At 42.2% G+C, this 15,615-nt stretch overlaps 1 protein-coding gene and 2 non-coding genes across 3 annotated transcripts; 2 read left to right on the forward strand and 1 right to left on the reverse strand.

The window, feature by feature from the left end:
• The first annotated feature begins 3,520 nt into the window (after nt 1-3,520).
• LOC147299473 (small nucleolar RNA R71) lies at nt 3,521-3,624 on the forward strand. The gene has a single exon (XR_015120134.1). It is a non-coding gene; the product is annotated as a small nucleolar RNA R71 (small nucleolar RNA).
• Nucleotides 3,625-9,061: 5,437 nt separating this feature from the next.
• On the reverse strand, nt 9,062-10,885 carry LOC147299474 (uncharacterized). Its single transcript, XM_086230867.1, has one exon. The coding sequence runs from the start codon at nt 10,883-10,885 to the stop codon at nt 9,062-9,064; it is 1,824 nt and encodes a 607-aa protein (XP_086086993.1).
• LOC147299475 (small nucleolar RNA R71) lies at nt 10,224-10,327 on the forward strand. Its single transcript, XR_015120131.1, has one exon. It is a non-coding gene; the product is annotated as a small nucleolar RNA R71 (small nucleolar RNA).
• Nucleotides 10,886-15,615: the final 4,730 nt, after the last annotated feature.

Raw genomic sequence — 15,615 nt, forward strand, 5'->3', positions numbered from 1 at the left:
ATTAACAATATCAGAGTACCAAGGAACATAAACAGACAATGAGAACAACTGCTCATCTGGGAATCGCCCATTCAGAGGGAGGATGTCCTCCTCTGCAGTAGAACTGTGCACCAATCGACTAAGGTGATCCGCCACCACATTCTCTGAGCCCTTCTTATCTTTGATCTCTAGGTCAAACTCCTGGAGCAACAAAATCCATCTAATCAGCCTGGGCTTCGCATCTTTCTTCTGTAGAAGGTACCTAAGCGCTGCATGATCAGAAAACACAATCACTTTAGTTCCAATCAGATATGACCTGAATTTTTCTAAAGCAAAAATGATAGCCAAAAGCTCATTCTCTATGGTGGAATAATTCAGCTGGGCATCGTTGAGAGTCCGACTGGCATAGTAGATAACATGTGGTATCTTGTTCACTCTCCGCCCTAACACAGCTCCCACAGCATAATCAGAAGCATCGCACATCAGCTCAAATGGCAAACTCCAATCATGAGGCATAATGACTGGAGCTGATGTGAGAAGAGTCTTCAATCTGTTAAATGCGGTTAGACACTCCTCATTGAATTCAAACGGCACCTCCTTGGCCAACAATCTACTCAAAGGCCGAGCTATCTGGGAAAAATCCTTAATGAACCGCCTATAAAAACCTGCATGACCCAGAAACGATCTCACATCTTTAACTGTCAAAGGTGGTGGAAGATTACTTACCAGATCAACCTTGGCCTTATCCACTTCTATCCCTCTACTGGATATGACATGGCCAAGAACAATACCTTGTTGTACCATAAAATGGCACTTCTCCCAATTCAAAACCAAATTGCATTCCTGGCATCTTTCTAAAACCAAAGCAAGATTATGTAGGCATTTATCATAAGAAGAACCAAATACACGGAAGTCATCCATAAATACCTCTATTATATGCTCCACCATATCCGAAAAAATGCTCATCATGCATCGCTGAAAAGTACCTGGGGCATTGCACAAGCCAAAGGGCATGCGCCTGTAGGCAAAAATGCCATAGGGACAGGTAAATGTCGTCCTCTCCTGGTCCTCTAGGGCTATAGCTATCTGGTTGTAGCCTGAATACCCATCTAGAAAGCAATAATGGCTATGACCTGCAAGACATTCCAACATCTGATCAATAAAAGGTAATGGGAAATGGTCTTTCCGAGTACCTGAGTTAAGTTTCCTATAGTCTATGCAGACACGCCACCCTGTCTGTACTCGAGTTGGCACCAGCTCATTTGCATCATTTTTGACCACTGTAACACCAGACTTCTTAGGAACCACCTGCACCGGACTCACCCATTTGCTATCTGATATGGGATAAATAATACCCACATCTAGCAACTTCAGCACAACTTCCTTCATCACTGGGTTGAGTCTACGCTGAGCCTCTCTAGTCGGCTTAGCTTCATCCTCCAACAATATCCTGTGCATACACCTCGAGGAACTGATTCCCTTGATATCTGCAATACTCCAGCCAATTGCTGTTTTGTGCTCTCTCAGCACTCTCAACAATTTCTCTTCTTCCTCTGCATTGAGGTTGGAAGCAATGATCACCGGTATTGTGCTTCCCTCACCCAAATAGGCATACATCAGATGCTCAAGCAAATCCTTCAACTATAGCTTAGGTACCTGCAACACAGAGGGTACAAGTTTTGTATCAGAAACAGGTAAAGGCTCAAAAGCAGAAATATACATACCTGAACAGCGGGGTATGGCCTCTAAGTGAGCCAAAATGTTCTCAACCTGCTCATCCTCATGCACAGCCATAGGGCTATGAATCAAAGCTCTATCCAACGGATCACTGCTACAAGTCACATTAAACACCTGTTGACAAACCAAATCCATAACATCCACCCGAAAGCACTCGTGCTCATCATTGGGTAGTTTGAGTGCCTCAAACACTCTGAACTCAATGGTTTGTCCCTGCACATTCATAGTTAGTGTACCCTGTTGCACATCAATTTTTTTACCTGCAGTAGCCACAAAGGGACGACCAAGTATCAAGGGTAATTGTGCCTCATACATAGGTACGGCCTCCATTTCCAAAACTAGGAAATCAGCCGGCAATATCAATCCATCTACTCTCACAAGTATATCTTCCAAAATTCCTCTGGGGTACTTAACTGATCTATCAGCTAACTGGATACTCACAGAGGTCGCCTTCAGTTCACCTAAATTCAGAGTCTCATACACAGAAAATGGCATTAAATTCACAGAAGGACCTAAATCAAGGAGAGCTTTCTCAAACCTTCAATCCCCAATGATACAAGGGATAGTGAAGCTGCCTGGGTCCTTGAGCTTGGGAGGTAGCTTCCTCTGAAGCACTGCTGAAACCTCCTCCGAGACCTTCACTGTCTCGAACTCTTTGAACCTTCTCTTGTTTGTGCACAAGTCCTTGAGGAACTTTGCATACCTTGGCACTTGCTTAATCGCATCTAAGAGGGGAATATTGATCTCCACCTTCCTGAATATCTCCATAACACCCTTCAGAGGGTCCTCTTTCTTAGCCTTCTGTAACCTGCTAGGAAAAGGAGCATGTATAGAAATCAACTTAGAAGGGTCAGATTGTACCTGAGGTAAGGGAAAACCCTTGGGAACTACCACATGGTTGCCTGAAGATGGCACATAAGAGTCTAAGTTATCCTTAACAGGTTCGGCTATGATCTCAGGTGCATCTTCTGAGTCGACACCTTCCTCCACAACTTCCTTCTCCTTTTTCCCAACTATCTTACCCCCTCTGAGAGTAATTGCATTCACCTGCTCATTGTTCTTGGGGTTAATGATCACTTGCCCTGGAAGTCTCCCTGGCTCTCTTTGATTTAGTGCGGTAGCTAACTGGCCCATTTGTTGCAAAAGATTCGCAATGGCCCTATCAGTCTTCTGCATATGTGTCTCTGACTTCTGAATCAAAGACTGTGTGCTCTGAGCCATGGATGCAATCAAATCTTCCAAGGACTTCTTCTGAGGTTGTTGTTGTTGATAGCCCTGATGTGCCTGATGTTGTGGAAATGAACCTTGAGGCTGCTGCTGATTCTGGTTATTACTCCACCTGAAATTGGGATGATTCCGCCACCCTGGGTTGTAAGTAGGAGAGAATGGATCATTCCTGGGCCTCTGATTATATGAGTTCAGCATGTTGGCCTGTTCTTGCACAAACTCAGGGAAATCGGCACCATGAGGGCAAGAAATCGTTTCATGTCCAGGTGTAGCACAAATGGCGCAAACCTCCAATGATGGAGCTTTCTGATTTAGGGCAAGTATGACATCCATCTTGCGTTCTAGCCGAGCGATCTGCGCATTAGATACAAGATTATTAGAAGTATTGACCTCATTAACACCAGCGCACTTACCTCGAGTATCTGAATGCATTGTTTCTCTTGCCATCTCTTCATAGAGGTCAGAGGCTTCCTGGGCAGTCTTATTCCTGATAAAACCACCTGAAAAATTAATCACCGCATTCCTACTCGCAAGGGTTAGTCCTTTATAAAATATGCGCATCAATAAGTTCAAAGGAAGTCCATGATGTGGACATTGAAGTAGCAGTGTATTAAAACGCTCCCAAGCCTCTGAGAATGACTCATCTTGTTGAGAAAACTGCATAATCTTATCTCTCAGCATATCCGTCTTTTGAGATGAAAAGAACTTTTCTAGGAACTTCTTCTCAATTTCATCCCAAGTCCTCAGTGATCCAGGTTTCAAAGAATTCAGCCAAAACTTAGCTTTATCCTTCAGAGTGTAAGGAAACACCCTCATCTTGAGTTGATTCTCATTCACACCTGTCAAGGGCAAAAAGCTCACAGCATTAAATATATCTTTAAGGTGAGTTAGCGGATCTTCGCTAGGTAAACCATGAAAAGAGGGTAGCATATTAAAGTGAGAAGATTTGAGCTCATAATTTCTTGCAGCAGGTGGCAAAGCAATGCTCGAAGGGGAAGCAGGGATGGTCGGGATGTCTAGATCCCCCATGTGTTCCACATTGTCTTCCTCGGCCATAACTTTTTCAAAGTGGTGAGAGCTTGATGAAGATGTAGGAGACGGTGTAGGGGATGGCAAAGGTAGACGTGTTGCTGCTCGAACTAACTCCGCCTTACTCTTTTCACAAAACAACCTGATTTGGGCTAATCTCTCATCCAAATGAGTGTCCTCAATTGACTTGTTAGGATCTGGCTGGGACATGCACAAGTACCTACAAAATAAGAGACAAACACATTAGAACCACAATTGAACAACAAGAGAAAAAATAAACTATGTAATTAAATAAATACGAAAATCAGAAAACTAAAACAAGTTAAAAACGAAAAACTAAACACAATCCTACAACTATGACTCACGGCACACGAACAAGGACAAAGGGAAAAACAAATTAAGAAAAAGAAAACAGCAAATAATCACTAAATAAAAACACTAAAAGAACGCACTAAGATTGTCACAAAGATCAAATCTAGTCCCCGGCAACGGCGCCAAAAACTGTTCGTTTTAAATTTAATACTCGCAGTGCACGAATCTATATATAATATAGATGGCAAGCAAGGTCGATCCCACGAGGACTATTGTTGATCTTTAAATGATAATCCGAGTGCTAAAAAGAAACAAGAAAACAAGACACGAGTGGCTGCCCAAGTTGTCACGTCTAGGGCAGCTGCTCACTTGAAATGAAACGCACGCACACACACACGAATGGGAGGGAGTTTGTATGACTTGAAAACAGCAAATTAATCCTAAACAAAAACTAAGATGCGCGACTAGAAAAGAGTATGAAACAGCAAGTTATCTTGTGAAAATAGATTGATAGATGATACTAGGACTCTAGGACTTTACCACTAGACCTCATATCCAATGTCATGGTGCAATTTCTGAAACCTTTAATTCTTATTGATGAATGCATTCGCATATTCACCTATGGCATAGCATGAAATGCATGATTCCCCAAATGTACAAACTAGTGCATGGCGTCTACCCTAGTTTGGTACCCTAAATGCAACCTAGGCAAGGCATCTACCTAAGAACGCAGCAAGTTCCATTAACACACACATGAGATTATGAATGCAAATAAAACCCTAAGGCATGGCGTCTACCTTAGGTGCATTAGTATTGATTTCACACAATTAGAATTCAGCCAATTACTAACTCCTAAGTTGTTTATCACTTGTATTAGGGGCTGATTGGTTGTCCTCACCCTAAATTGATTAAATTCTAGATGCAATAACCCTAGGTGATCAATCAAGGATTATAAACACATAGAGAACAATGATAAAAGTGAAATCAAAATCATCAAATCCATGGAATTAAATAAACAGCAACTACATCACCAATCCATTGAATATTCGGCCTAGGGCTGAATCCTAGGCCCTAGAAAACGTGATTAGTTCATGCTAGAAAACAAGAACAGCCACGAAATCATGTTTTTCATCTAACAATTACAAGAAAAGAAAAGAAGAAGAGAAAACACCCCAAACGAAAGCTCACGCCTCCAGCAGCCCCTCTCTCTCTATTTTCTGATTTTTTTCCAAGTGTGTGAACCTCCAAAATGAGAGAAAGAGATGATTTTATAAGGGTGTGCGGCAGCTAGGGTTTTGGGAAGGAAGGATGTGCGGCAGCTAGGGTTTCCAAGCTAGGAAAATGAGGCAGCTAGGGTTTTGGGCTTAAGTTGTATGCGCAAGGCCCAAGGGCTTCCCTCTCTCTCTTGCGCAAGGTGTAGCTGACTTCTATGGGCTTGGTGTAGCTGATCTCCTCCCCTTAATGAGCCTCCAATAAATCAGGAATTAAAATGAAATAACTAGGGTAATATCAAATCTGATTTTTAGAGCCCAATTAGGAAAGGAGAGCCTTGCAAGGTGCGGCCAGCCCTTCTCTCTTAGCACACACGCCACTTCCTATGTGGTTTGGGCTGGGCTTCCATTTCTTCATGCTCTTGGACCCTCTCTTGATCTTGGGCTTCCCTTTAAACAGCAAATATTCATTTAAGCTCAAAATGGGCTGATTTGCATCCATTTAATTCCTATGGGCTTTCTACCTACAAAAGAGAAAAACACAAATAAATAACATAAAATATAGGGACTAAGTACTAAATACATGAAGATAGAGGGCCTAAAATGCAAACATTTAAGGACCCAACAAATAGCCCAATATGCTTTATGCTCTAATTCGACAGGTAAATGACATGGCTTACCAAAAACCAACCTGTACGGGGACATACCAATGGGAGTCTTATACGCTGTACGATAAGCCCATAGAGCATCTAAGAGGCGATCTGACCAATCTTTCAGGGAGGGGCTCACAGTCTTCTCCAAAATTTACTTAATTTCTCTATTACAGATCTCAGCCTGTCCACTTGTCTGGGGGTGATAAGGTGTAGAAACCTTATGCTTGATACCATATTTGCTCAGCAAGGCCGCAAATAACCTGTTGTTGAAGTGAGATCCTCCATCACTAATAATAGCTCTGGGAGCGCCAAATCTTGCAAAAATATGATCCTTAAGAAATCTGAGGACAACTCTAGAATCATTAGTCTTGGATGGAATTGCTTCCACCCATTTCGACACATAATCAACCGCAAGTAAGATATACAAATAACCCTTGGAAGAGAGAAATGGGCCCATGAAATCAATGCCCCAGACATCAAAAATCTCAACAATAAGAATGGGGTTAAGAGGCATTTGATTTCGTGAAGAAATGTTACCCAACTTTTGGCACCTATCACAAGTGGTGCAGAATGTATAAGCATCCTTGAACAAACTAGGCCAGTAAAAACCACACTGCAACACTTTTAGAGCCGTCTTCTTTGCTCCACCATGTCCTCCACATGCATCAGAATGGCAAAAAGTTAGTATAGACTGAAACTCAGATTCTGGCACACACCTTTTGATGATCTGGTCGGGGCACCACTTAAATAGATATGGATCATCCCATATATAATACTTAGCCGTGCTGATGAGCATCTCCTTCTGAGCTTTCTGTATATCACCTGGAAGTTCTCCTGTAACAATATAATTAACAATATCAGAGTACCAAGGAACATAAACAGAAAATGAAAACAACTGCTCATCTGAGCATCGCTCATTCAGAGGAAGGATGTCCTCCTCGGCAGTAGAACTGTGCACCAATCGGTTAAGGTGATCCGCCACCACGTTCTCTGAGCCCTTCTTATCCTTGATCTCTAAGTCAAACTCCTGGAGCAACAAAATCCATCTAATCAGCCTGGGCTTCGCATCTTTCTTCTGTAGAAGGTACCTAAGCGCTGCATGATCAGAAAACACAATCACTTTAGTTCCAATCTGATATGACCTGAATTTTTTTAAAGCAAAAATGACAGCCAAAAGCTCCTTCTCTGTGGTGGAATAATTCAGCTGGGCATCGTTGAGAGTCCGACTGGCATAGTAGATAACATGTGGTATCTTGTTCACTCTCTGCCCTAACACAGCTCCCACAACATAATCAGAAGCATCGCACATCAGCTCAAATGGCAAACTCCAATCAGGAAGCATAATGACTGGAGCTGATGTGAGAAGAGTCTTCAATCTGTTAAATGCGGCTAGACACTCCTCATTGAATTCAAACGGCACCTCCTTGGCCAACAATCTACTCAAAGGCCGAGCTATCTGGGAAAAATCCTTAATGAACCGCCTGTAAAAACCTGCATGACCAAGAAACGATCTCACATCTTTAACTGTCAAAGGTGGTGGAAGATTACTTACCAGATCAACGTTGGCCTTATCCACTTCTATCCCTCTACTGGATATGACATGGCCAAGAACAATACCCTGTTGTACCATAAAATGGCACTTCTCCCAATTCAAAACCAAATTGCATTCTTGGCATCTTTCTAAAACCAAAGCAAGATTATGTAGGCATTTATCATAAGAAGAACCAAATACATTGAAGTCATCCATAAATACCTCTATTATATGCTCCACCATATCCGTAAAAATGCTCATCATGCATCGCTGAAAAGTACCTGGAGCATTGCACAAAGCCAAAGGGCAAGCGCCTGTAAGCAAAAGTGCCATAGGGACAGGTAAATGTCGTCTTCTCCTGGTCCTCTGGGCTATAGCTATCTGGTTGTAGCCTGAATACCCATCTAGAAAGCAATAATGGCTATGACCTGCAAGACGTTCCAACATCTGATCAATAAAAGGTAATGGGAAATGGTCTTTCCGAGTACCTGAGTTAAGTTTCCTGTAGTCTATACAGACACGCCACCCTGTCTGTACTCGAGTTGGCACCAGCTCATTTGCATCATTTCTGACCACTGTAACACCAGACTTCTTAGGAACCACCTGCACCGGACTCACCCATTTGCTATCTGATATGGGATAAATAATACCCACATCTAGCAACTTCAGCACCTCCTTCAGCACAACTTCCTTCATCACTGGGTTGAGTCTACGCTGAGCCTCTCTAGTCGGCTTAGTTCTATCCTCCAACAATATCCTGTGCATACACCTCAAGGGACTGATTCCCTTGATATCTGCAATACTCCACCCAATTGCTGTTTTGTGCTCTCTCAGCACTCTCAACAATTTCTCTTCTTCATCTGCATTTAGGTTGGAAGCAATGATCACCGGTAATGTGCTTCCCTCACCCAAATAAGCATACTTCAGATGCTCAGGCAAATCCTTCAACTCTAGCTTAGGTGCCTGCAACACAGAGTGTACAAGTTTTGTATCAGAAACAAGTAAAGGCTCAAAAGCAGAAATATACGTACCTGAACAGCGGGGTACGGCCTCTAAGTGAGCCAAAATGCTCGCAACCTGCTCATCCTCATGCACAGCCATAGGGCTATGAATCAAAGCTCTATCCAACGGATCACTGCTACAAGTCACATTAAACACCTGTTGACAACCCAAATCCATAACATCCACCCTAAAGCACTCATGCTCATCACTGGGTAGTTTGAGTGCCTCAAACACTCTGAACTCAATGGTCTGTCCCTGCACATTCATAGTTAGTGTACCCTGTTGCACATCAATTTTTGTACCTGCAGTGGCCATAATGGGACGACCAAGTATCAAGGGTAATTGTGCCTCATACATAGGTACGACCTCCATTTCCAAAACTAGGAAATCAGCCAGCAATATCTCTTGTTTGTGCACAAGTCCTTGAGGAACTTTGCATACCTTGGCACTTGCTTAATCGCATCTAGAAGGGGAATATTGATCTCCACCTTCCTGAATATCTCCATAACACCCTTCAGAGGGTCCTCTTTCTTAGCCTTCTGTAACCTGCTAGGAAAAGGAGCATGTATAGAAATCAACTTAGAAGGGTCAGATTGTACCTGAGGTAAGGGAAAACCCTTGGGAACTACCACATGGTTGCCTGAAGATGGCACAGAAGAGTCTAAGGTACCCTTAACAGGTTCGGCTATGATCTCAGGTGCATCTTCTGACTCGACACCTTCCTCCACAACTTCTTTCTCCTCTTTCCTAACTATCTTACCCCCTCTGAGAGTAATAGCATTCACCTGCTCATTGTTCTTGCGGTTAATGATCACTTGCCCTGGAAGTCTCCCTGGCTCTCTTTGATTCAGTGCAGTAGCTAACTGGCCCATTTGTTGCTCAAGATTCGCAATGGCCCTATCAGTCTTCTGCATATGTGTCTCTGACTTCTGAATGAAAGACTGTGTGCTTTGAGCCATGGATGCAATCAAATCTTCCAAGGACTTCTTCTGAGGCTGCTGTTGTTGATAGCCCTGATGTGCCTGATGTTGTGGAAATGAACCTTGAGGTTGCTGCTGATTCTGGTTATTACTCCACCTGAAATTGGGATGATTCCGCCACCCTGGGTTGTAAGTAGGAGAGAATGGATCATTCCTGGGCCTTTGATTATATGAGTTCAGCATGTTGGCCTGTTCTTGCACAAACTCAGGGAAATCGGCACCATGAGGGCAAGAAATAGTTTCATGTCCAGGTGTAGCACAAATGGCGCAAACCTCCAATGATGGAGCTTTCTGATTTAGGGCAAGTATGACATCCATCTTGCGTTCCAGCCGAGCGATCTGCGCATTAGATGCAAGATTATTAGAAGTATTGACCTCATTAACACCAGCGCACTTACCTCGAGTATCTGAATGCATTGTTTCTGTTGCCATCTCTTCATAGAGGTCAGAGGCTTCCTGGGCTATCTTATTCCTGATAAAACCACCTGAAAAATTAATCAAAACATTCCTACTCGCAAGGGTTAGTCCTTTATAAAATATGCGCATCAATAAGTTCAAAGGAAGTCCATGATGTGGACATTGAAGTAGCAATGTATTAAAACGCTCCCAAGCCTCTGAGAATGACTCATCTTGTTGAGAAAACTGCATAATCTTATCTCTCAGCATATCCGTCTTTTGAGATGAAAAGAACTTTTCTAGGAACTTCTTCTCAATTTCATCCCAAGTCCTCAGTGATCCAGGTTTCAAAGAATTCAGCCAAAACTTAGCTTTATCCTTCAGAGTGTAAGGAAACACCCTCATCTTGAGTTGATTCTCATTCACACCTGTCAAGGGCAAAAAGCTCACAGCATTAAATATATCTTTAAGGTGAGTTAGCGGATCTTCACTAGGTAAACCATGAAAAGAGGGTAGCATATTAAAGTGAGAAGATTTGAGCTCATAATTTCTTGCAGCAGGTGGCAAAGCAATGCTCGAAGGAGAAGCAGGGATGGTCGGGATGTCTAGATCCCCCATGTGTTCCACGTTGTCTTCCTCGGCCATAACTTTTTCAAATTGGTGAGAGCTTGATGAAGATGTAGGAGACGGTGTAGGCGATGGCAAAGGTAGACGTGTTGCTGCTCGAACTAACTCCGCCTTACTCTTTTCACAAAACAACCTGATTTGGGCTAATCTCTCATCCAAATGAGTGTCCTCAATTGACTTGTTAGGATCTGGCTGGGACATGCACAAGTACCTACAAAATAAGAGACAAACACATTAGAACCACAATTGAACAACAAGAGAAAAGTAATTTTCGGACCCCTAGTGCATGGCGTCTACCCTAGGTGATTTAAAATTGATTTCACACAATCAGATTTTAGCCAATTACTAAGCCCTAGATTGTTTATCACTCACATTAGGGATTGATTGGTTGTCCTCACCCTAAATTGATTAAATTCTAGATGCAATAATCCTAGGTGATCAATCAAGGATTAGAAACAACTAGAGAACAATGATAACAATGAAATCAAAATCATCAATCCATGGAATTAAATAAATAAGCAGTAACTACATCACCAAACCATTGAATATTCGGCCTAGGGCTGAATCCTAGGCCCTAGAAAACGTGATTAGTTCATGCTAGAAAACAAGAACAGCCACAAAATCATGTTTTTCATCTAACAATTACAAGAAAAGAGAAGAAGAAGAGAAAACACCCCAAGGAGAGCTCACACCTCCAGCAGCCCCTCTCTCTCTATTTTCTGATTTTTTTTCCAAGTGTGTAAACCTCCAAAATGAGAGAAAGAGATGAATATATAAGGGTGTGCGGTAGCTAGGGTTTTCAAGGCTAGGAAAATGCGGCAGCTAGGGTTAGGAGAAAGAAGGATGTGCGGCAGCTAGAGTTTGGGCTTAAGTGGTATGCGCAAGGCCCTAGGGCTTCCCTCTCTTGCGCAAGGTGTAGCTGGCCCTTATGGGCTTCCATGTAGCTGATCTCCTCCCCTTAATGAGCCTCCAATAAATCAGGAATTAAAATGAAATAATTAAGGTAATATCAAATCTGATTTTTTAGAGCCCAATTAGGAAAGGATAGCCTTGTAAGGTGCGGCCAGCCCTTCTCTCTTAGCACACACGCCACTTCCTATGTGGTTTGGGCTGGGCTTCCATTTCTTCATGCTCTTGGACCCTCTCTTGATCTTGGGCTTCCCTTTAAACAGCAAATATTCATTTAAGCTCAAAACGGGCTGATTTGCATCCATTTAATTCCTATGGGCTTTCCACCTACAAAAGAGAAAAACACAAATAAATAACATAAAATATAGGGACTAAGTACTAAATACATGAAGATAGAGGGCCTAAAATGCAAATATTTAAGGACCCAACAGTTACTCTTCAATTGGCAAATCGTTCAGTTAAGATTCCGAAAGGTGTGGTTGAAGATATGCTGGTTCGTGTTGCAGATTTCATCATGCCTGCTGATTTTATCATTCTAGAAATGGAGGATACCCCATTTAGAGGAAAAGAGTTACCAATCATAATGGGAAGACCATTCATGGCCACGGCAAACACCAAGATCGATGTAAGTAATGGGAAGTTAACAATGTCTGTTCTTGGTGAAACAGTTGAGTTTGATGTTTTTAGTGCGATGAAGTATCCAAAGGAGGAGGATGATTGCTTGAGGATTGATAGTTTGGATCCATTGGTTGAGGAAGTGTGCGATACTAGTTTTACAGAAGATCCATTGGAGGTTGCTTTGGGAACGCCTCAGTCCAGTGAACTAGATGAAAAAGTGGAAAAAGTCCATACACTTTTGGAAGGCACCCAAACTCTCAAGAATAAGTGGTACAACTATTTTGAAATGTTAGTATCCACTAATCCTAAGCCGCTTCCTTCCATTGAACAAGCACCTAAATTGGAGCTGAAGCCGTTACCTGAGCATTTGAAATATGCATTCTTGGGAGAAGATGAAACCTTGCCTGTAATTATTGCAGCTAATCTGAGTACAAGTGAGGAAGACAGACTCTTGAGAATTCTGAAAGAGAATCGGTTAGCATTAGGATGGACCATAGCCGATATCATGGGGATCTCACCCATAGTGTGTATGCACAGAATTTTGCTTGAGGAGGAATCTAAGCCTACTCGTGATGCCCAAAGGAGACTGAATCCAACTCTGAAGGAAGTTGTGCATAATGAGGTAATCAAATTGTTGGATGTTGGTATTATCTATCCTATTATTGATTCAAAGTGGGTTAGTCCTGTTCAAGTGGTGCCAAAGAAAAGTGGTATTACTGTGGTGAAGAATGAGCATAATGAGTTGGTTCCCCAAAGGACGCAAACCGGTTGGCGTGTTTGTATTGACTATCAAAAGCTTAACACCGCAACAAGAAAGGATCATTTTTCTTTGCCATTTATTGACCAGATGTTGGAAAGGTTGGCTGGCCATAGTTACTATTGCTTTTTGGATGGATATAGTGAGTACAATCAGATTGTTATTGCACCCGAGGATCAAGAGAAGACCGCGTTCACATGTCCATTTGGTACGTTTGCCTATAGGAGGATGCCGTTCGGATTGTGTAATGCACCCGCAACATTTCAGAGGTGCATGATGTCTATTTTCTCCGATATGGTGGAACGAATCATTGAGGTATTTATGGACGATTTCTCTGTTTTTGGTTTGTCTTTTGATGCATGTCTGGATAATCTGTCATGTCAAGAAGCTAATTTAGTGCTTAGTTGGGAAAAATGTCACTTTATGGTCCAACAAGGGATAGTTTTGGGTCATGTGATTTCGAAGGAGGGCATACAAGTTGATAAGGCTAAGATTGATGTGATACAAAGATTGCCGCCTCCGTCTAGTGTTAAAGAAGTAAAAAGTTTTCTAGGCCATGCTGGGTTTTATAGGAGGTTCATTAAGGATGTTTCGAAGATTTCTAGGCCTTTGTGCACCTTATTGCAAAAAGAAGTGAATTTTGAGTTTGATGAGGATTGCTTGGTTGCATTTAACAAGTTGAAGAAGCTACTCACCTCCGCTCCGATCATTATGCCACTTGATTGGAACTTGCCGTTTGAGCTCATGTGTGATGCAAGTGATTATGCTGTTGGAGCTGTTTTGGGGCAGAGAGTTGAGAAGCTGCCGCATGTAATTTATTATGCAAGTAGGACTCTAAATGATGCGCAATTGAATTATTCTACTACCGAGAAGGAGTTGCTTGCTATGATCTTTGCTTTGGAGAAATTTAGAAGTTATTTGATTGAGTCTAAGATCACCATCTACACAGATCATGCTGCTCTCAAGTATTTGCTGAATAAGAAAGATGCAAAGCCGAGGTTGATTAGATGGACTCTATTGCTGCAAGAATTTGATATTGAGATCAAAGACAAGAAAGGTTGTGAAAATGTGGTAGCAAACCATTTGAGTAGACTTGTCAATGAGGAACAATCTGAGGAGGATACATTACCGTTACGAGAATTATTCCCGGATGAGCAACTTCTTGCCATCTTAACTACTCCATGGTATGCTGACATAGCGAATTATTTAGCAAGTGGAGTGTTGCCCAATGATTTGACACACTACCAAAGGAAGAAGTTCTTGCATGATGTCAGACAATATGTGTGGGATGATCATTTTTTGTTCAAATATGGATCAGATCAGTTGATAAGACGATGTGTACCGAAAATGGAGCAGACGAATATCATTGAGATGTGTCATTCTAAAGAGTGTGGAGGCCATGAAGGAGGAAATAAGACTGCTTACAAGATTCTTCAAGCAAGTTTCTTTTGGCCCACTATTTTTCATGACTGTCATCAGTTTTACCTCGCATGCAATAGATGTTAGAAGATGGGAAACATTTCTACTCGTGATCAGATGCCGCTGAACTATATGTTGGAAGTTGAGATCTTTGATGTTTGGGGTATAGATTTCATGGGGCCATTTTCGTCTTCTTTTGGATACGAGTACATTCTGGTGGGAGATGATTATGTATCGAAGTCGATGGAAGCTGTTGCTTGTAGGACTAATGATGCTCGAGTGGTCATGAATTTCCTTAAGACCAGTATCTTTGCGCGATTTGGTACCCCGAGAGCAATGATTGGTTATGGGGGATCGCATTTTTGCAATAAGATGTTTGAGGCCTTGATGAAGAAATATGGAATAAGGAATAAAGTGGCTACTCCCTATCATCCCCAAATGAGTGGGCAAGTGGAAATTTCTAATCGTGAGATCAAGTTCATTCTGGAAAGAACTGTGCTTGCCAATAGGAAGGATTGGTCTACCAAGCTTAATGATGCATTATGGGCTTACCACACTGCTTACAAGACACCCATTGGAATGTCTCCATTTCGACTAATTTATGGGAAAGCTTGTCATTTACCAGTTGAGCTTGAGCATAAGGCATATTGGGCGATTAAGAAGTTCAATTTTGATATTCATGCCGTTGGTGAGAAAAGGAAGTTGAAACTTAGTGAGTTGGAGGAAATACGACATTTCGCATATGAGAATGCTAAGTTGTACAAGGAAAGGACCAAGAGGTATCATGATAAGAAGCTACGCCCAAGGGAATTCTTTGTTGAAGGGAAGGTGCTAATATATGACACAAGATTACATCTCTTCCCAGCCAAGTTGCGTTCGAGATGGACCGGACCTTATGAGGTGATCAGAGTGTTTCCCTATGGCACAGTTGAAATCAAGAATCCGAAGAATGGGAACATATTTAAGGTCAATGGGCATCGTGTAAAGCCTTTCCTTGAACTTGATTTTGAGCTGAACAAAGAAGAGTTTGATTTCTAGTACAAGACTAGGTCTGGCTGAAGACGTGCAACTTAGCGCTTCTTCGGAGGCAACCCAAGGGATGGATGACGAGGAAGAGGTGATTTGGTACATGTGCATGGGCGAGCCATTTTCACACCATCCAAGGTACGCTTTCACCCTCTCTTTACTCATCTAAGTAATTTTGTTTTACTTGTTGTTTTTCCCTTCC

The sequence above is a fragment of the Dryas octopetala genome, chromosome 1 (genome assembly GCF_963921425.1).
Source record: "Dryas octopetala chromosome 1, drDryOcto1.1, whole genome shotgun sequence".
In the NCBI taxonomy this organism is placed as follows: domain Eukaryota; kingdom Viridiplantae; phylum Streptophyta; class Magnoliopsida; order Rosales; family Rosaceae; genus Dryas; species Dryas octopetala.

What these genes read in the sequence shown, in the direction of transcription:
- LOC147299474 (XM_086230867.1), bottom strand. Translation starts at nt 10,885, where the DNA reads ATGTCCCAGCCAGATCCTAACAAGTCAATTGAGGACACTCATTTGGAT.